The sequence below is a fragment of the Patella vulgata genome, chromosome 2, assembly GCF_932274485.2.
Source record: "Patella vulgata chromosome 2, xgPatVulg1.2, whole genome shotgun sequence".
Lineage (NCBI taxonomy): Eukaryota > Metazoa > Mollusca > Gastropoda > Patellidae > Patella > Patella vulgata.
In genome coordinates, this window is record NC_065880.2 from 74,893,159 (window position 1) to 74,915,935 (window position 22,777).

The 22,777-nt window shown below is 37.9% G+C and overlaps 1 protein-coding gene across 2 annotated transcripts in view; it reads right to left on the reverse strand.

The window, feature by feature from the left end:
- LOC126811406 (amiloride-sensitive sodium channel subunit gamma) overlaps window positions 1-22,316 on the reverse strand; it is a 29,724-nt gene extending 7,408 nt beyond the window's left edge. Inside the window, exons 1-8 of one of the 2 annotated variants that reach the window (XM_050536996.2) lie at window positions 22,073-22,316; window positions 9,534-9,710; window positions 7,380-7,558; window positions 6,316-6,731; window positions 5,511-5,614; window positions 4,115-4,278; window positions 2,447-2,566; window positions 290-437 (exon numbers count right to left, since the gene is read on the reverse strand). In XM_050536996.2, the coding sequence (XP_050392953.2) occupies window positions 290-437; window positions 2,447-2,566; window positions 4,115-4,278; window positions 5,511-5,614; window positions 6,316-6,731; window positions 7,380-7,558; window positions 9,534-9,696 (1,294 nt within the window). In that variant the 5' untranslated portion in view covers window positions 9,697-9,710; window positions 22,073-22,316. Of the gene's footprint in view, window positions 1-289; window positions 438-2,446; window positions 2,567-4,114; window positions 4,279-5,510; window positions 5,615-6,315; window positions 6,732-7,379; window positions 7,559-9,533; window positions 9,711-14,014; window positions 14,152-22,072 lie in introns of those variants that run through there. The other variant, XM_050536997.2, reaches the window with a different exon arrangement.
- Between the last annotated feature and the right edge of the window lie 461 nt (window positions 22,317-22,777).

The window sequence follows — 22,777 nt, forward strand, 5'->3', positions numbered from 1 at the left end:
GATCGCTGTTAACTTCGTTGTACATGCTGCCCTACTTAATTTGAAATGAAATGGGGTTAAGCGTCCAGCTTGTCTGCGCTGACTGAGCTAACCACTTAATTTAAATTCTCGTCTGTTGTAACATAATGTGTTTAAAATGTCTACCTTTCTCACATTTCTGAGGAACACGTCCTATACTTGAGTTGGAGGGGGGGGGGGCAGGGGGCGGTGTGGGTGGCACTCAATCATGATCATTTGTGTTTAGTCAACGTTACTCCGCCCCTCCCTCTCTTAGGTTACTTTTACTTACTTATATCGGTGTTTGATATATTACAGAACTGTACATCGTCATGCATATCTAGACCAGACTGTAGAGCTATGCCACTACATGGTTGATAAGGATAACAACATCCACAGGTTTTAATTATATTTAACTGTAAACATGTCTTATAACATGCCTGAAATATAGAACAATTACAGAACGATTAAAAATATTAAACAGTAAACACCCGTTATAACGTGTATAACAGTAAACGCGGGCTGTAACATACCAAAATATGGAACTTAACTGGCATAACTGTATACTAAGCAGCAAAAGAAACGTCAGGTTGGTATGTTCCTCTGAATATACGCATTGCATAAAACTTGCCAAATGTTTTTATTGTATATTTGTGACTACATCTCCAACTTTACCTGAGCAATAAGGCTCCTTCCCTAACACGGAATTGAACCCAGGAAATGTTCTCAAAAACGCAACCTGACTTCTGAGAGGGTAATGTGTTCTCCATGATTTTCATGTAACTCATGCTGCACGTGCTGCAACCACACCTGGTTGAATCACTCACACTACAACGTCAGCAGCATGCCACGACTCACGACAGCTCAGAGGAACCAGGCTCTTGGAAGACTCGACGCTGGCCACACTGCCCAAGCCGTTATCAATCACTTCCAGGTCAATGTTCGGACTATCTACAGGCTTCAGCAACGCTTTCTGGCCACCAACACCACGGATGACCCCCCCCCCCCCCGCCCTACGAACTGGTAGACCAAGGGTTACCACAAGGCGACAAGACCGCCATGTTGTGTGACAGCACGTGCAGAATTCCTTCACACAGGTATCTGAGATAGCACGTCAGACAGTGGGAACACACGGAAGACCCATCAGTACCGATAGAGTGCGCCGACGTCTCACCAGAGAGAACATCCATTGCCGTAAACCTTACCGTGGACCGATACTCACCCCTCGCCATCGACGTGAACGTCTACAGTTTGCCCAACAACACCAGAACTGGCGACACAGGCAATGGAGAACTGCTCTGTTCACAGATGAGAGTCGGTATATTGTGTATCAACTGCAGATGGCAGGACCAGAATATGGCGTTGACGTGGCTAGCGTTATTCTGACCAATGTGTCATGGAACAAGACTCATGGAGAGGTCCAAGCATAATGCTTTGGGGTGGAATCGGCCTCAACCAGAGAGTGGGTCCTGTCGTGTTCCAAAATCTTGTTCCAGGGAGAGGAGGCGGGATCACAGCAGTGTGCTACATTTATTAAGCTCTCAGGCCCCAGGTCATACCACATCGAAACAACGTTTGCTAGCATGACAACGCCCGTGCCCACACCGCCAGAGTTACTAGCGACTTTCTACAGCAGAACGGTGTCAAGGTTATGCACTGGTCAGCCCTTAGCCCGGACTTAAACCCGATTGAACATCTTTGGGATGAAATTCAGAGGAGACTTAACGTCGTACCGAGACCATGGATTGCGCCAGGCTTTTCTGAGAGTGTGGTTTCAGATGCCAATGGCGTTAGTCAATCGTCTTGTCCACTCCATGTACAGACTCTGCGCTGCTGTTATTGATACTCGCGGTGGACACACCAGATACTGATGTATAGACTGTGTACAGACTTTAAACCTTCTCGTAATGTCTTGGAATTGTAATTAATTAATCACTAATGTGTCAACATGCTGTTCACAAAAAAGTGCTTTGATCCATTTAGTAAGTCGTTTTCTAGAATGATTTGATTAAAGTGCCTTGCTGATTTTGAAATCGTACTGACGTTTTTCTTGCTGTTTAGTTTATATGACAATAAACACACCTAAACTATACAACTTAATGGGTATAATTGTATATGGCAGTAAACATGACTTATAACGCGACTAAATGTGTACAACTTAATTGATATAATTAAATATGACAATAAATACGACTTATAACACGGTTAAATATATCCAGTTTAATTGTATATGACAATAGACACCACTATAACCCGGCTAGATATCAACAGCTTAATTGACACGACTTATAACGCGATTTAATATAGAACAGTTACAGCATGATCAACATGAATATAACACCAGGGACACATAAATGGACGATAGTTATGCCATCATAAGTTTCTTATAACTAACAGAAAACATGTTTTATTTTAAGAAACGGTGCGGATTGATTTTGTTATATCTTACCTGATCTGTATACTCTATTGGTAAACTCTGTAATTCAGAATAAGCATTAACTTTTCTACCCTCATCTCGACCGTATTTGTGACAAGTTCCATGTGGAGGTTCAGTTCTTTCAACCTGAAGCTAAAATATTATACCAATGTAATAACTAATAAAACTATTTTCTTTTCTTTATATAAACAATATCTTATTCACAGAAAAGATTAAAATAGGTCTATATTATCTCTCTCCTTGGGTAGTATACTTTTAAATAGGTCTATATTATCTTTCTGCTAGGGTGCGTATACTTTTAAATAGGTCTATATTATCTCTCTCCTAGGGTACGTATACTTTTAAATGAATTTATTATTATCTCTCTCCTAGGGTACGCATACTTTTTAGTAGGTCTATATTACCTCTCTCCTAGGGTACGTATACATTTAAATAGGTCTATATTACCTCTCTCCTAGGGTACGTATACTTCTTAATAGGTCTATATTACCTCTCTCCTAGGGTACGTATACTTCTTAATAGGTCTATATTACCTCTCTCCTAGGGTACGTATACTCCTTAGTAGGCCTATATTACCTCTCTCCTAGGGTACGTATACTTTTTAGTAGGTCTATATTACCCCTCTCCTAGGGTACGTATACCTTTTAGTAGGTCTATATTACCCTTCTCCTAGGTTACGTATACATTTAAATAGGTCTATATTACCCCTCTCCTAGGGTACGTATACGTTAAGTAGGTCTATATTCTCTCTCCTAGTGTACGTATACTTTTTAGTAGGTCTATATTACCTCTTTCCTAGGTTACGTATACTTTTTAGTAGGTCTATATTACCTCTCTCCTAGGTTACGTATACGTTTTAGTAGGTCTATATTACCTCTCTCCTAGGTTACGTATACTTTTTAGTAGGTCTATATTACCCCTCGCCTAGGGTACGTATACTTTTTAGTAGGTCTATATAACCTCTCTCCTAAGGTTACGTACACATTTAAATAGGTCTATATTACCCCTCTCCTAGGGTACGTATACCGTTTAGTAGGTCTATATTACCTCTCTCCTAGTTTGCGTATACATTTAAATAGATCTATATTACCTGTCTCCTAGGGTATGTATACTCTTTAGTAGGTCTATATTACCCCTCTCCTAGGGTACGTATACTTTTTAGTAGGTCTATATTACCTCTCCCCAATGGTACGTATACATTTAAATAGGTCTATATTACCTCTCTCCTAGGGTAAGTATACTTTTAAATAGGTCTATACTACCTCTCTCCTAGGGTACGTATACTTTTAAATAGGTCTATACTACCTCTCTCATAGGGTACGTATACTTTTAAAATTAAATGGGGTTTAGAGTTCTAATTGTCTGTATAACCAAGGCGGATGAAGAAAGAAAGACACACGCCTGGTCCTATTTAATGGTTCTTTTGCACGCACGCAGACGTGTACAGTAGATCCAGGTTTTTTGTGCTACCCGAACGACTAGACGTTATTCCGCTAAAGACCCACCACCTTACACGGCCGACAGAGGGGGGAGGGGACCAAGCTGGTTTCTCAGCCAACACAGTGCCTTACCGACTGATAACACATTTCGATCCACGCTTATCCAGTCCTATAAGAAACCACGACGTAACAAAGAACTGTAAATAGTCATTTAATTATAAAGTTTTAGAAATAATTTTACCAATGATAGAGACACGGATGATCTTCTTCCTGGTTCCAAGTCTAAACCGTTATCGGCAGGAAAGGGCATGTAACTCTGGTTATGCATCAATAACTTAATACCAGCAGACGCCGACAGTTCTTTTATATATTCATCATGTTCTATGTACAACTCTAAACTTAAACCTAGAAAAACATACCAGCAAATAAATAAATTTATCCTTCCAGACAAAGAGAGAGAGAGAGAGAGAGAGAGACAGAGAGAGAGAGACAGAGAGAGAGAGAGAGAGCATTGCGGGAGTAACATATGGTATGGTTTGGACTTGCACTACATCCTGGATAAAGTTCACAATCAACAGTGATAGGAAACCGGGGGTGGGGGGGGGGCATAATACCCAAGAGTTTAAGCTGGTGACCCTATTCCTTATCACGTAGTGTGGGACTTAAACCATAGCACTTGACTCATTGACAGATCTTATGATCTACAGCGCAATCATTAGATTATTCGATTTTCAATGGATTGAAACAAGTTCGAGAGTTAATAATTTAATAAAATATGGATTATCGAGACTTTGTTTATTATCGTAAAACAATGGTAGCAATGACAATCGAGACTTCACTTTTCTCCAAACATCCATAACTTCGCGCATAACTTTGACTGAAATGTTCAATATATTCATTGTTCATTATGTAGCAGTTAGTAGCGCACATTGCTCGGTGTCAGCTCTTTATCTAAATCTTACATAATGCACCTTTGATGGTGTACAATAAAGGAATGCCATCGTGAAGCTCTATTAGTAAGTGTAGGGGGACTGCACCACACATAATTTAGACAAAAACAAATATACGGACAAGACATACGCAGAACTCACAAACAAACGCACAATTCAAATAAAGTGAATGAATCCGGGGGCTAGCCGTAAGCGTCCACTGCGCTGTACAGTCCCGGGATGTAGTGACACAGACTTCACTCAAATATATATATTTGTTAATGGTGTACAATAAAGGATAAAATTTGTAAAGCTCTGTGATATATATTTGTTAATGGTGTACAAGAAAGGAATGAATTTGTAAAGCTCTGTAATATATATTTGTTAATGGTGTACAAGAAAGGAATGAATTTGTAAAGCTCTGTGATTTGTTAATGGTGTACATTAAAGGAATGAATTTGTAAATAATGGTGTACAATAAAGAAATGGCATTGTGAAGCTCTATGATACATATTTCATTACATCGCCTTCAAGCGGAAGTAACTTTATGCAAGCCAGAATATACTTGTCGTCATTAATCAGTCTTCAATCATACTAATGGTTGACTATATATATTAATGGATACATTTTAGGACGTTAAACACCATTTCATTTCATTTCTGGGTGATCGAGGAAAATGTGTATGAAAACAAGACTATGATAACTCACCATGTGACGGGCCTGTTTTTGTAATAGTTGCTACAGGTACAACAAGTCCGGTATTAAACGTAAAACAATTACCATACCGAGGATCGGTGAAGAACGAAAAATTCCTAGAAGAGAGAGAGAGAGAAAAAAAAATAGGCCAAGTTTTATAGATGTTTAATTTTCACTTACGAGACCCACCCCCATTCCAACTTCACCCTCACGTCTAGAGGAAGCCGAACATGTGTTTCAAACTCAATTTAGCAAAATCGAGGATGATGACGGGAGAGAGAGAAATGGGGTTTAACGTCCACTCGAAACAAACTAGGTCATTTCGGGACTAACACATGGTTCAATTTTATTTCAATAATTCGCTTGCGCGTAGGGGTCTATAGCAGTGGGAGGAAACCAGAGAACCCGGAGAAAACTCACGGGGTTGGAAAGGCGACTGTACTCCTTGTCACGTACACCCGGGGAATCGAAACCATGCCAGTTGACTCAATGACAGCTCTTATGATACAGCGCGCACGTGCTAACCATTCGGCCATCCAGCCCCCGGGTGATGACGGATGTTTAAGACCACAGTCCATGTAGGAAAGGCTTATGACAGCGCGCAGCCAAATATTACACAGCAAAATAAAAAAAAAGTTTATTAAAGTGTCACATGATATACATTTACATATCATTATTCAATCAAAACCTCGACCGGATGACTAGACTCCAGATCTGTTAAGCCGGTAAATCTGACAATGTTTGCTTTGAATTTTTCAGATGTCATTCATTTGTAGCAAAATGATATTCACGTGTTATAAGGATTCATTTTACTTACTGTGGAGAACAGTGAAATCCCCCATAATCACATGATAACATAGTGGTAGCCAACTGATGACCCATGGCTTCTTTTGTTGTTTTATTCGCTTTACTATAGGCATTTACAAACGCTTCTTCATTTAGTAAAAACTCACTCTTCGTTTCGTAGTAATCAGTACTGTTCAACTTATCAACCCAAGAGGTATCAACAACATTTCCTCCGAGAATATTACCAACACCACCTAAAGTGTTATCAACAGTATCAACAAGTCCATCAAGTAATCCACCGACGCCCTCAAGTAATCCACCGACCAAACCACCTCCACCTAAAAGACCGCCCGGAGCCTTAGTTGTCGTGGTCGTAGTTGTGGTCGCAGGAGTGGTTGTTGGGTTTCTGCTGGCTGTACTCATATCTCCATTTAACTGATAATTTTGCTAGAAAAAACCCCACATATATGGAAATTGAAACATCACAACATTTTGTTAATTACAATACATATAGTTCATAAGTTATGTCAGTGAGTCAAGTGGTATGCTCTCTCTCTCTCGCTCTCTCTCTCTCACTTCAAGGAAGGGTTGATTAAAACTGCCGCGTGTGGGTCTATCTATCCATGTTTGCTTTCCTATCGGTTCTTGCATAAGATTTACTGTTTAGCGTATCTTTGCTTTAGTGTGTTACGTTTAATTTGATCGGGAGCGTCAACCGACAACACTGCAAGAATTGGCCGCGGCACTGCAAAAGGAGTGGGTCAGATTGCCCCAAATCGTGATTGGGCGTTTGATTAAGATCATGCCACGACAAATTGCTGAATGTCTGAGGATTTGTGGAGCAATTACTCATTATTAAGACAAAAATCAAAAACGTCCATTTTCACTTTTGACGGTGTATCTCTTTGCGAGTGAAATGTGGCCGTCAGATAAGCCGCCCATATGAACTGTTTATGTTCATGTGTAGGCAATTGGCCTGTTATTAACATACATTGGTTACCTCTAATAAAAACAGCAGTGCATTTCCGCAGTTTTATATTGTTTCTGAATATCCCCTACTTTTTTTTGAAGAGTATATATAGACGGATTACATACCACAAAGAGAGCGTGAAGTTCTGGATTAAGATGAGCCGCACTGAGTCGTATTGGATTTAGATTACAGAAAGTTACAGCGGGGAATATAATAGTCGAGTTATAAGATACAGTAATACCAGTTGCTGTTTCATTACTGTAATATTTCATTATTATTTCATAACACTGCCATCCTGTCATTCCTGAAATAATACAAGATAATTACAATCAACCACAGCAATATCATTTTAAATAAAGCTATTGCACCCCCCCCCCCCACACACACACACACTCATATGACCAAATGTTTTCCATTGCCAGTGGAGCGAGAGGGAGGGTCTGGCAAGAAACAGCGTCTAGTCCTTCGACCAGGACGAAAACCGAGCTCCCATGTACACGTTAGCATGTACGTAAACGAATCCTTAACTGTTGGAATTTAAATTGAGGCTACACCAAAGCTTCAATTTCTGCCGTAGCACACTGCATGACGACATGCACGATCATGCAACGAATAGTGTCTAGTCGTTCGGATGGCACGAAAAAACGAAGTCAAGTCTACACGTTGGCGTGCACTCAAAAGAACTCATGATGGTTGGGATTTGTCAAAAATGTAGTGCGCGGTGCCCCTCTCCGGGGCAAAATTTCAGCCTTGTACGTTACAAGGAGTTTGGTCGCCTGTCCAACCTCGTGGGTTTGCTCCGGGTTTAATCCGATTGAATCCAAGTCGGTGGATTAGTTACCGTTGATAATTAATATTGTGTGTTTAATTAAAAGTTTAATGATCCGATTGAATTAAAGTCGGTGGATTAATTACCGTTGATAATTTAATATTGTCTGCTTAATTAAAAGTTAAACGATCAAGGACATTCTATGTCGTGAATATTAAATATTGTCAGAATAATAGACAAAAGAGGTCGGCGACCTTAATATGCTGTTCAATAATGTCCTTATCAAGGTCATAAACAAAATATATTTTGTGAATTTAATTAACAGTATTGACATTTCTCTTGATAATTCATAGTCATGGTTAATCCTTTAATCCATACATTTGCAGACAGAACAAAGCTTTCTAATTAAAAGCGGAATCATGCGGCATGTTTTGTAATTAGCCCTTGTTAATATTAACCAATGTGTTTCCACTCAGTGGTCAGTTAAAAACCTCTTTCTGATTAGATTAGAAATTGAATGGAAGCAATAATCGAACACTTATGTCAGGTCTTGTACATAAAACGTTTTTCAGATTCATTCATTCATTAACGAATAAATAAATAAATACATATAGAGACAAGGTGTAAATGTGCGTGTCAAAATCAACTGCAGATATAGTTTTGTTGTCCACAGATATTCATTGCTATGATAAAATCAAAAACATGCGGATAAAACACTTCATACAACACATTAATTCTCTTGATGGTCATACCGCCATAGAGGGCGATGTACTGTTCATCCCAATCTGACGCGGTACCCAGTTTGACTCGGCGTCTTATTTTGTCGGTTAAGGGGGCTACAGTGGTTCGGTGCGTAAGGTGTTGCCTCGCTAACCACTGGGTCTAGGGTTAGCGCCCGGTTTAATTCTAGAAAGCTACTCTTGATTTCAAGAGGCGCTTCTCCTTTGTTAGTGGTCCAAAATAGAGAGGCTGGCAATGAACAGTGTCTAGTCTTCTGTATGACATGGAAAACTGAGATGTCGTGTACACGTTGATGTGCACGTAAAAGAACCTTTGGAATTTGACATAAGAATAGGTCGTAGCACTGATTTCCCGGCAAAGTTTTCGTCATAGCACACTGCATTGTGTATACCCGTCAGCATTAGCCGTGTTGGTTCAGTAAAGTAGGGCGCGAAACCCCATTGAACTATTAACTTGTGCAGTATCTATTGCAATCGTGTTTCCAATAGGAACTGTAACCCAAGGGTAACTCATCTTAGTTTTGTTCTTCTTCATAAGGGCGACCATTTTCGAAAAGAAGCCCAAGGCTCCGTCAATTCAAGTATGATCGACATGAAACTTGGCATGCTGTTTTTGGAACATTGCGCACCGATTGTCGTTCCCTTATCCATATTATTTTAACAATCGGCAAAATCTCCAATGTTCTCACGTATTTTCAAATTGTGTTCCAAGAACAGTATGTTGATGTACGAAACTCAATATTCAAGAAAAGAAGAAATAAAGAACTTACCAAATCCACCGAGAACTAGAAGAATCCATAGGAATCTCTTAAAACAACTTCTAGCTCTGTAGATATTTGGTACCCCACCACAACTGCTGTTCTCAATAAAATCACCACCACGTTTGGAGAAGGTATTCTCCGCTGGAGTTCCACAACAACACCCTCCTTTCATTGTTTTAATTCTGACTGAAATTATATTGCGGATACTTTCAAGCGATATTGTCTTCTATATTATTTGTCTTAACAAATTATGATGTCTTCTTGTAATATACTCTTAAAAAAAGAAACGCACAGCCCATTTTCATCGTTTTCTTTTATTTGCACGGGGTCGTTGTTTCCATAAATCTTACTTCTTTTCAATGTCATTATGTAAGGATAAAGGAAATTCATGATTGGTTTTAAATGTAGGGTCACTTATTGTGACTGGTCATCATTTTTGCCAAGATTTGTTTTCGTTTCATTGCACCAAGATACACGCCTTTAATCACTTCGCAAGCTTTTCGCATGAAACGCAAATCTAAGGCCTTTAAAATCCCGGGGTTCTCGGTTTCAAAATCAGTTGCACATCTAAACACTCAACGAGCCAAGTGATGCCACATCTGAAGAAAGACTAACGCAAAAACGCTATGGGTCGGTTACAAGCAAATAAATCCCTTATAGATGTGTTTAGGATGCTGAATGTTTCCCAGAGCACCACTTCTCGCCTTTGGGATAGGTACCGACAGCGAAGATCAACACGTGACCGCCAAAGCTCAGGCCAAACAAGATTGACCCTATCTGATCTGGATTGTCACATCTGGTTGCGTCATTTGCGGAAACGGTTCACAACAGCGACCTCTACTGCAGCAGTAATTCCAGGACGGCGTAGGATCTCAGACCAAAGAGTCCGTAAATGCCTACGTAAAACCCGATTTCAAGCCAGACGTCCCGTTTTGAAATACGCAGGTTATGGCCACAGCAACGTACGCTGGAGAATAGTTTGGCTCAGCGAGAAGTCGCGGTACCTGTTGCAACGAGGCGATGGTAGAGCGAGGGTACATCGACGAGGAAATGTCACTATGCGTTTCTTGTTTTGAAGAGTATATATCTCTCCAGGGGTTTAAAATATTTTAGTGGGGCGAATTTCAGTTGAATCCAAATTATATAGAAATATAGACACGAACAAGATTCATCTTTTCATTATCTATCCCAGAAACTATTTAAGTAATTATACAAACAGCGCACTTGTAAAATATTTATTTCAAAAGTAAATTAGACATATTTTGCTTCAACCTGACAAACTATAATGTTTTAGATTAATAGTATAAGGTGATAGTATATACTTTACTTCTCAAAGCGTTTGATATTCACGTTTTTGATGTACGCCATTAAAAGGGCATTTATAAAAGAATTGTCGGGTTGACTGCACATTTTATATATGATTGAATATAAATAATTGTCGGTTTGACGATTTGTCTGTAGTTTATATAAGATTCTATATAAATAATTGTCGGTTCGTCGGTTTGTCTGTACAGTTTATATTAGATCCTATATAAAATAATTGTTGGTTTGACGTGATTTGTCTGTAGAGTTTATGTTAAATTGCATTTACAATTTTTGCTTTGACGTGATTTGTGTGTACAGTTTATGTTAGATTGCATGTACAATATTTGTTGGTTTGAACTTTTATGTTAGATTGCATGTAAAACAATTGTTGGTTTGACTGTACAGTTTCCATTAAATTGTATATATGTAAAATCTGACATAGATCTGTTATTATATCGCCGATGTGTTAAAGATTCATTACGATACACACCTGGCCTTTACACGTTAAAACGAAATTATATACGCAGATGATTTAATTTGGTTTAATTTATATATACGTATAAACGCGAGGAAAGTTTTTGATTCGATCTAACAACTGTATTCTGCGGGTAAAGCAAAATTTTTCTAAGATTTAAAATTGATTTAACTTTTATTGCAAGTTAAACTGTAAAGTCTACCGTAGGAATGATAAATCTATCGATTACACATAAAGTCTACCGTAGGAATGATAATCTACCAATTACACATAAAGTCTATAATAGGAATTACAATCTACCAATTACATGAAAAGTCTAAAATAGGAATTACAAATCTACCAATTACATGTAAAGTCTAAAGTAGGAATTAAAATCTACCAATTACATGTAAAGTCTAAAGTAGGAATTACAATCTACCAATTACATGTAAAGTCTAAAGTAGGAATTACAATCTACCAATTACATGTAACGTCTAAAGTAGGAATTAAAATCTATCGTGGAATTAAAGTCTACCGTAAGATTTAAAATCTATCGTGGAATTAAAGTGTACCATAGAAATTACAATCTACCAATTACATTTAAAGTCTAAAGCAGGAATTACAATCTACCAATTACATGTAAAGTCTAAAGTAGGAATTACAAGTGGAATTAAAGTCTACCATAGGAATTACAATCTACCAATTACATGTAAAGTCTACCATGTACTTACATGTAAAAATCAAAGTAGGAATTAAAGTCTACCGTGGAAATTAAAGTCTACCGGGGGAATTAGAATCTACCAATTACATATAAAATCATTCGCAATAATTAAAGTCTATTGCACGAATTAAAATCTACCGTAGGAATTACAATATAACTGTAGGAATTTAATATCTACCGTATGAAATAGAGTCTATTGTGGGAATTAAAATGTGCCAACTATATATAAAATCTATCGTGAGAATCTATAGCAGGAATTAAAATCTACTATCTACAGCACGAATTAAAAACTACCGTAGGAATTTAAAATCTATCGTAGGAATTCAAATCTATTGTAGAAATTAAAATCTACCAATGTAAAATATATCGTAGGAATCTATAGCAGGAAATCAATTCAACCATAGGAGGTCTTGGAATCGCCTCTGATGTTAGCCTAGAACTTTTTGGGGGATTTTCCGGTGTTGGTCTTGTCAGTGGTGAAGGGCCGTTGACCTTTCATGGAACAGTTTTTAATCGTTCGGATGGGACGAAAATCCATAATTTCGTTTACACATTGGCATACATATAAAATAACCCTTGATAGCTGGAATTCGCAATAATATTAGAGAGTAGCGCCACTGCCCGGGGAAAATTTCCCTTGCAGCACACTTTTTGGCGTATGCCCGTCTTTATTAGTCCAGTTGAAATAAGAGTAGGTCATAGTTTCGCTGTCCGGGCAATATTTAACTCATAGCACACGTTGTCATCAGTGCTGTCGGTGCAGAAAAGTATGGTTCTAAACCCCATTTCATTACATTGTTGTACAGAGAATACCGAAATACTTACTAATATCATAAATTTTAACTGGTAACTTCTTACTAACGACACAAATAAAAAGGAATCGCGAGTCAAGTTTAAACACCCCTGTTGTTGTTGTTCGTAGTGCTTAACGCCCGCTTCCACCGAGGGTCATATCGAAGACAAATTTGTCTCCACGTTGACGAATCCATATTATATACCTGTCCTATAATTAGATTATTTTACTTCAAAACTATATGAGTATTCTCAATAAATACAATTCTTTAAGAACAATGCCATGAGCTTCTCGCATAATTAAACCAATTGTTCAATCCTGAACTGATCTAGGCAAGCAGTTAATCAACAACGTAAATGTTTAGGGTCTCTTTAGTCTAATTAAATAATAGGCTTAAGGCCAATCCAATGTTTGACAGTTTAATTGAGATTCGGCCATGCCGCTCAGGTTAATCGGTATAGAACCAAACATAAGCCTCGTTAGAAACGGACGTTAAAGATGCATTATTCAAGAGTGAAATCTGGCCATTGCAGGTCATTCTTTAGGTCTTAGTGTTATATAAATTATTAGACATTTATTAACATGACAAGACCATAATTAACACTCTAGCACATCGAATGGCCCCGATTTTAAGCAGATTAGAATGGATCGGCCATTTAGTGATATAACCTAAAAAAAATGGAGAAACGAGGCTACGACTTGAATAACCAGTACCGGGATTGCGATAATTAACAACCAATGCACACATCTTGTCAAAACTAAAAGCAGTGATAAAGTCGCTGAGAATAAACTAATTTGAATGAAATTTTCTATATCATTTTGTATTATCTATTAATGAATTATTATAGCAAGAATGATCAGTTTATTTAATTCTTACATAATGCATCTTTAAGAACACTCTAACCAACGAACGCGTCATTGTCTGCGATATCATCCTAAATCGAAGCAAAAGTTAAACCCCATAAACAAACGAAATGTAATACGAAAACCTTTTCCATTTTTAAAGTAATTTTCTAAAACCATAAATTTAAATTTGAATATGAGCTTCACTGGAATTATATTCACCATTTCAAAATATTTAAAGACGGATTTTATTCACATCATATATTAATTTATTTAAAGAAAGAAGAAATTAATTTAGTTGATTTTGATTATATCAAGTTTGTTTATTCTGACCAATTTCAGGAACAATTTCCTACACAATATACACGACTTACCCCATGCGAGAAAAATTCTTCCTGTATTCTGACGTCGGAATAGTTCAGTTGGCTTATAACCTCCTCTGAGAAACACGTTTCCTAGACTGTGACAGTCGGAATCGTCAGGTATATTTATAACGACAAGCAAACCTCAAATCAATCGTACACAATAGGATGTATATTAGACGATATACCTGTCTCGAGTCTCTTAATCAATATTTCAGATAATATTGTTAGTAAATATACTTGCTATTACAGACGGTGTATGCATAATATTATATATAACTATATGTAACAGTATATGCATAATATTATATGTAGCTATAAATGAGAGAGAGAGAGAGAGAGAGGGGAGGGAGAGAGAGAGAGTAAAAATGGAGAATCCAGTAGTGGTTACTATAATAAACAATCAATGCACACATCTCGTCAAACTGTAAAAATTGATAACTTCGCTTAGAATAAAGTAATTTGAATGAAAATTTCAATATATTCATCATAACCTATTTTTAAACTTTTATAGCAAGAACGATCAGCTCTTTATCTAAATCTTACATAACATCTACTCAACACAACCTATGCCAATTCGGGATTAGCATAATATGATTAAATTTTATTTCAATAATTCACTTGCGCGTAGGGTGTTGAGCAATGGGAGGAAACCGGCGGGCAGGGAGAGAAAATACACGAGGTTGGACAGGCGATCCCAGTCCTTGTCACGTATAAGTCGGGAATCGAAACCACTACACTTGACTCAAAGGCAGATCTTATGATCTAACACCCACGTGTTAAACCATTCGGCCACATGTTGTAAAACACTGGTATCAGCAGGTGTATCACACATCTAATAATAAAGTCAGTTAGCAAGACATCACGTCAATATTATTAGATAATATTATATGACTGTCCGTTAAATGAAGGCCACTAATATATATGTATTATAACTTGTGAATGGCTGTTAAATACTAATAAGGTTGTTGATAACACCTTGACCGTTATAAATCTCAGGTAGAAGCACGACGAAGACAAGCTTATAGAGAGACCGCTGAACAGAACGAGGGCATATGACGATGGTTGTAATGACTGCAATCTGTTATGATATATTATGTGCGGTATTGGTTGTTAGAATTATAGATGTAATAACTTGTAATGTCTGTCCCTACATTACTGAAATAAAGAAGTCAAATCAACAGTCATCGTTATCATTAGATCCTTTGATACTGTGATACAACTCAATCATTTTGTATCCGTGACTAAGAACCAGGTGGTCGATGTTGTGATGAAGATGGAATTTGTGACCCTCAACAATCAAAATGAAAACACAACGTTGAAGTCCATAAGAGAGAACATGGAAACAGAGGTTATTAAGAAACATAAGTTATGGAACAAAAAATACAACTAAATACAAGTATACACTACTAAAGTCACAATTAATTGGCCAGGTTTAAAGTCTTACCAAAAAGCATATTGGACTATGAGAAAGAAAAAATATACTATAGGAATTACAATCTACCGCATGAATTAGAATCTATAGTTAACGCCTAGGTCACACTAGTGGAAAATCATCAGCGATTTGGAAATAAACCGGGAAACCAGTTCCCGAAGCCTCCCGAGGCTCGTCAATTTCCATCGGTAGTACATCATTGAGACAAAAAATGCCAAGTGGGACCTAGGCATATGGAAATGATCGCTGATTTAAACTAAAATGTACTTTATGCAAAATGCAGTTAATCAGCGCCATGGGAAGAATGCAATTTGCAACCGTTGCCGAAATTGCGGCGAATATTCGGGGATGCAACCCTGAGATCGGGAATGTGTCACCTAAAGGTCATCGAAAGGATTCAAATATCCCCGAAGGTCTCCTGATACTTCGACGTGTCATCGCCGATGCTTCCGCGAAGCCTCGGCAAAAAATATGCAGAAATAAACAAATTTTCTCCTGATGGTTCCACATGGCTCGCGACGTTCCCGAAGCTTCCCCAGGGGCTGTTCCCGACGCTCCCCGAGGCTCATTAATTTCCATCGCTTTAACATGTAATCGATACTCAAGACAGATATGCCATAAGAAGTTGTTCAACAAATTGACTACTACGAGTATATTCTTAGTACCACATATCTAAAAGTCTTATCATAAAGCAAATTAGTCCAAAAAATCCGTTTATTCTTTGTTTCCCATTGACAGTAATGTATTGATCTAGCCGCGATGGCTCAGTGAGTAAGGCGTAAGCTAGGGGATAACCTGGAGGTCCTGTGTTTGATTTGCAGTGTTGGCTGAGAAAGTTCCTCTCTGTCATCTAGGAAAGCGGGCCGGCCTGGCAAGAGCCAACATATAGTCGTTCAGATGGGAAAAAAACCCCCAAGATCCCGTGTACAACAAGCTGCTGAGCCCTATACCGTAGCGCCGCTGTCCGGACAAAATTCCCATCAGGGTGTACACGTATGATCGGGTGGTTCATAAAAGTAGGAATTTAAACCCCATTTCATTTCACTATACATGTATATTCATGACGTGAAGACATATTTTTCTATGTTAGAACGGCAGTAAGCTACCGAAGATTAACTCGTTTCTATCCATATTGAAATCAAGATGGGGTCCGACTTAGAGATTTTATGATTAAATCGTTTAGATTACTTTCTAAAGAAAACATTTTAGCCATTATTTAGTCTATACATTTATTTAATACATATTATATGTTGACAGTGATCTCAGCATTCTGTTACCTTAACATTTAGAGAATTGATGTAAAAGAAAAGTCGTGGGAAAAAGTTTAATGTTTTAAACAAAAGCTAATGGAATACTAAAGTTGATATCTGTCAACAAGGGTGTTCTTTTATTCAAAGGGTTTAATGCCCCAGAGATATAAGCACACAAAGCGAATTAAAAACTACATCTCCGAAATCGTGTTTTAGTAAATGGAGTGACTCTGTATCTATATTTATATGTGTATCGGCGAAAAAAAGTAAGAATGAACAAAACAAACAACCTCTAGAAAATAGTGTCTGTCATTGAGTCAAGTGTGAAAAAGTTTAATGCTCTAAACAAAAGCTAATGGAAACTCTAAACTGATGTTTATCAACTAGCAACAAAAATTTAAGCACACATGCAGAACTAAAAAATACCCGGCAGAAACGGACATAATCGTGCTTGTATGAATGATAATGTTCAGCGTGTGACACGGTGTCTTTTAGTATATTAACAAAAATAGAAAGTAAAAAACAAGCAAACAAACAACCGTTAGATCATAAGGTCTGTCATTGAATCAATAACCGAAATATAATTGTATTATGAGATATAGCAACGCATCTATTCAGACACCTCAGACACTTGGCATGGGATAGCACCTCATCTATTCAGACACCAACCATGTGGTAGCGCCGCATCTATTCGGACACTGGTCATGTCAGATAACATCACATCTATTCCGACACCATTCGTGTGATAGCACTTCATCTAATCAGACACCAGTCATGTGATAGCACCGCATATATTCCGACATCAGTCATGTGATAGCACCTCATCTATTCTGACACCAGTCATGCGATAGCACCGCATCTATTCCGACATCAGTCATGTGATAGCACCGCATATATTCCGACATCAGTCATGTGATAGCATCGCATCTATTCCGACACCAGTCATGCGATAGCACAGCATCTATTCCTGCATCAGTCATGGGATAGCACCGCATATATTCCGACATCAGTCATGTGATAGCATCGCATCTTTTCCGAAACCAGGCATGCGATAGCATAACATCTATTCAGAAACCAGTCATGTGATAGCATCAATAGAGACATCAGTCGTGTGATAGCAGGGCATCTATTCAGACACCAGTCATTTGATAGAACCTCACCTATTCAGACACCAGTCATGTGATAGCAACGCATCTATTCGGATACTAATCGGGTGAGATAGCATCGCATATATTCAGATACCAGTCATGTGATAGCACCTCATCTATTCAGGCACCATTCATGTGGCATCTATCCAGACACCAGTCACGTGATAGCACCTCACCTATTCGGACAACAGTCATGTGATAGTACCTCATCTATTCAGACACCAACCATTTGACAGCACCTCATCTATTCAGACACCATTCATGCCAGATAGCACTGCATCTATTCAGACACCAGTCATGTGATAGCACCACATTTAATCAGACACCAATCCTGTGATAGCATTGCATCTATTCAGAAATCGGTCATGTAATATAGCAACGCGTCTATTCAAACAGTCATCTCTACGAAAGAAATTTTGTTTCTTTTTTGTACACTTTATCACAAATTAATGTTTGAACGATTACTGTCAGGATAGCTGGGAGTCGTGGTGACCCAGTGAGTAAGCCGCTGGTTCGCTAACCAGGGATCTCTTGTACCGTATCAGGATTGGCCGAGAAAGTTCCTTGCGTTCCCAATTATCAGTGGTGCAGGACAGAGGAATTAGCAAGGAACCGTGTCTACTCTTTCGGATTGGACAAAAACCAACGCCCCGTGTACACATAGGCGTGCACGTTCATGAATCCTTGACATTTGATATTCGAAATTACAGTAGACGGCAGCGCCACTGCCCGAGAAAAGTTTCCCTTATTGCACAGTCGGAGCAGAACAAAAGGACGTTCAACCCCATTTCATTTGTCAGGAAATGACATCAAATTAACTGTTAGAAAAACCTTTTCTACGTAGATCATGCTTGCCAGAATATCTGGTATCTTTCACGATCATGTAAAATAAATTTAGCAAAATAATAACCAGTAAATTAAAATTGACGTATATAATTTACTTGTTGTTTATTGTGTATCATCGAATTACTCACTGTATTTCAGATTGTCTACAAGATAAGACGCCGATTTTTATAAATACATGCATTATGCATTACGATTACCAGATGAATACAATAAGTATCATATTATTCAAGTCTATCAACACAAATTATAATGGAGATGAATTAAAAGGAAACTTACTGTTCATTACTGAGCCACGTTTTGACAAGGCTTCTTTAGTCATTATCGGAGCCACGGTGGCTCATTGAGTAAGACGTTGGCTCGCTAGCCTGGAGGTCCCGTGTTCATTGGATTTTCTGGCGTTGATCGTCTTTATCAGTGGTGTAAGGGAATGGAGGGGGCTGACAAGGGACAACGGTTCGGATGGAACGAAAAAACCGAGGTCCCGTGTAGACATTGGCGTGCACGTAAAAAAAGCCCGTGATAGTTGGAGTTCGAACTAAGAGTAGACCATAGCTAAGCATAATTCCCTCACAGCACACGGCATGGTGTATGCCTGTCTTCACTAGCCCAGTCGGAACAGAACAGTAGGACGTTAAACCTCATTTCATTTCATTTCATTTCATTTCATTTCTAGTAATTATCAAGCAATTTGTGAAATATAAAACGAAATGAACGGAGTTTTAATGTCTACTTTTCTACGCCTATAGGGCTAATGAAGACAGAATGCATACCGCTACGACCTACTCTTATTTCGAATTAGTTAGTGAGCCAACGCCCTATCCACTGAGCCACCGCGGCTCCGGTAAAATATAAAACATTGTAATGTATTAATGTAAACAACAACATTGTGTAGAGTGCTTGTGATTGTTGAATTAATTATTTATCATTTTTTTGACATATAATATCAATTAGAACTACGACATAAGTTTATTCCCCATTAATTAATTTGCTTTCCTCCCAGGGTAAATGTATTTTGTGTTATATTTGACGTTATTATTACAATTTCATCAATTAGTTTCATCACTTAAAAAGCTGGTATTCTCAAACGCTTGGCATTACGATAATCAACTTTGATTATCTCCAGGACAGTTTGACATTAAAGGGGCATTATGTAAGATTAGATGAAGTGTTTACAATTCTCGATATACTAGTTAAAAGATAGATAATGAAAACTGAATATGCTGAAAATTTCAGTCAAATTGCTTCACTCTGAACCAAGATATTAGCGATTCAATGTTAGGCTAGCCCCGACCGTTTTTACTACCGTTGGTACGATAATAAACAAGGTCACGATTATCCATTTATACGTTAAATCATCTATCACAAAACGTATTCAAATTCATTAAATATCGCAGACTAACGATGGCATCGAGGGTTGATTATGGACTTGATAAGTTAATCAATGTCTAATTGATGATTTAGATAACATTTAATGCCTAAAGGAAAAAGTGCATTAGGTAGATTTAGCTCTTGTATAATGTATGTTTAATTAATTTAGGTTTCTGTCTTTGATATTAACCTGAGTGCAAGCGGGGGTAAATTGCGATTAGTGGTTTATAATTGTGTTATTTGTGTGATAAAGACCAACTGGAACGTGATTCAGTAAAAAAAAGCAGTAATTGTGTTTCATAGAATTGTGTCCTGTGTGTTTTCATATATATTTGCTGGATAATGAAGCCTAGCCGAAACAGCGACCCGTAATAAACAGTAATTGTCTTCCATAGAATTGATAGAACCACGGTAGCTCGTTAGCCTGGAGGTTGCCGGTTCGCTTCCGGTGTTGGCCGAAAAATTTCAACGGGATTGTCCAGCGTGGTGCCCCTTGTCAGTGGTGCAGGGTGGAGGGCCTGACAAGGACGGATATCTAGTCGTTCGGATGGGACGAAAAATCGAGATCCCCTGATAGTTGGAATTCGATATAAGAGAAGGCCGTAGCGCCGTGAGGTCCGGGCAAAAATTTCTCTCATACACACTGTATGTCGTATGCCCATCTTCATTAGCCAAGTCGGAACAGAACAGTAGGACGTTAAACCCTATTTCATTTCATTTCCATAGAATTGGTCATTACAATTGTATTATATCGTTTGCTTGATAACGACTCTAAAAGGATCCAGATTGAAACGTCGCTCAGCAATAATAAACAGTCTCATCATTGCATGATAACGACTAGAGAAGCCTAGTCGAAACATCGCTCGGTACTGAACAGTAATTGTGTCGAATAGAATTGTGTACTATGTAAAACCAAGAATTATTTAGAAACAAATGAAATGAAATGAAATGGGGTTTAACGTCCTACTGTTCTGCCCCTATAGTAGGCTAATGAAGACGGGCATACACCATACAGTGTGCTATGAGGGAAATTTTTCCCGGGCAGCGGCACTATCGCCTACTCTTATATCGAATTCCAACTGCCAGGGGATCTTTCACGTGCATTCCAATATATACACGGGACCTCGGTTTTTCGTCTCATCCGAAGGACTATATTTAGAGACAAAACTTAAACTGTTTGGCAAGCTTTATATTTCTTTTACACGTGGCGTTTGTTTGGAAAATATTGGACATAAAATTCAACAAAGAATCACGGAAATGAAATGAAATGGGGTTTAACGTCCTACTGTTCTGCTCCTAAACTGGTCTAACGAAGACGGGCACAAAAAAACACTATGAATTGGTATTCATTATATTTGAGATGTAAAGAACGCCCGCTAGATTTAAAAAATTAACGTTAAATTGGATAGTCGAGACTAAGACTAGCTTGTCCAGTACCGTTGCTACGATAATATTGAAGCTAAGCTACATCTTCCAACACCCATAACTTCACTCAGAACAAAGTAATTTGAATGAAATTTTCAAAATATTTATTTTGCATTATCTATTTTTGAACTATTATAGCAAGAACAGCCAGATCTTTATCTAATTTCGTACATAATGCATCATTACATGTATGCTAGATACTTTCTAAAATGTTAATAAAGGCGCGTAATGTTCACTTGACAACATCATCGGTGTTACCCCATCATCACCGGCATTGTCTCACAGCTTTTTTATTCATTCATAAAGCATTGGTTGCCGTCCCATTAGTCACTATATTAAAAAAAATGCCCGGCTTTTATGAGTACATGATATTACAATCTCACGACAGCCGCTCATTGAATGATACTGCTGAAGATAATGAATAATTAATCTAATTTAAACTCCCAACATGAATATTCAGTCTTATTTTTTTAAAAATAATTTGAAATTGATCTTTATCGCGTGTGAAAAGGAGACGCGAAAATCCTAAAAATAAACTAGCATTAAAAATCTTTTAGAATAGTATTCTATACTAAGAAGTAGAGCACATTTTACTTACCTAAAACGATCGAAACACACTCACTAATAAAAAATCCCCACGGCTTGATAATGGCTTTCTTTTTGACTAACTAATGTATCCCAGGCTCCAAAAAACGCAAGTCGTACATGGAATAGACGCCTACTTCAATGAATCACCAACAATCTAATGGTTTTCATTTATACCGAATTTTGGTTCATGATCCCAACTTTTTCTCATATGTTAATCCCGTGATAAGTTGGGGTTGTTAAGAGACTATACATGTATCTGCTATCAACAGGTTTCCTGTAATAAATATGGTAGCCGCTAGTATATTTTTATCATTAATCAACAATCCTGATTGGATTATATAAATGACTGTTATAATCAATGAAGTTGTCTAGAATAGATTCCACAAATTAATTATAGTTATATAGTTAAATAAACTCAAGCATCCATAAACACCTGCTTGTATATGCAATTAATATACAGCATGTACGAGAGAGAGAGAGAGAGAGAGAGAGAGAGAGAGAGACAGTGAGATGGAGGGAGGTGGCAGAAGACAGGGGACTCTATACCTTGCCCAGCTTGTGGACGAAATCATGCCACTTGACTCACTGACATACCTTATGACTATATGTATTGTAATTAACAGACTGTTGTAATTAACAATTTCCATATATGTGTGTTTTTGTTCTAGTAAAGTTATCAGTTAAACGGAGATATGAGTACAGCCAGCAGAAACCC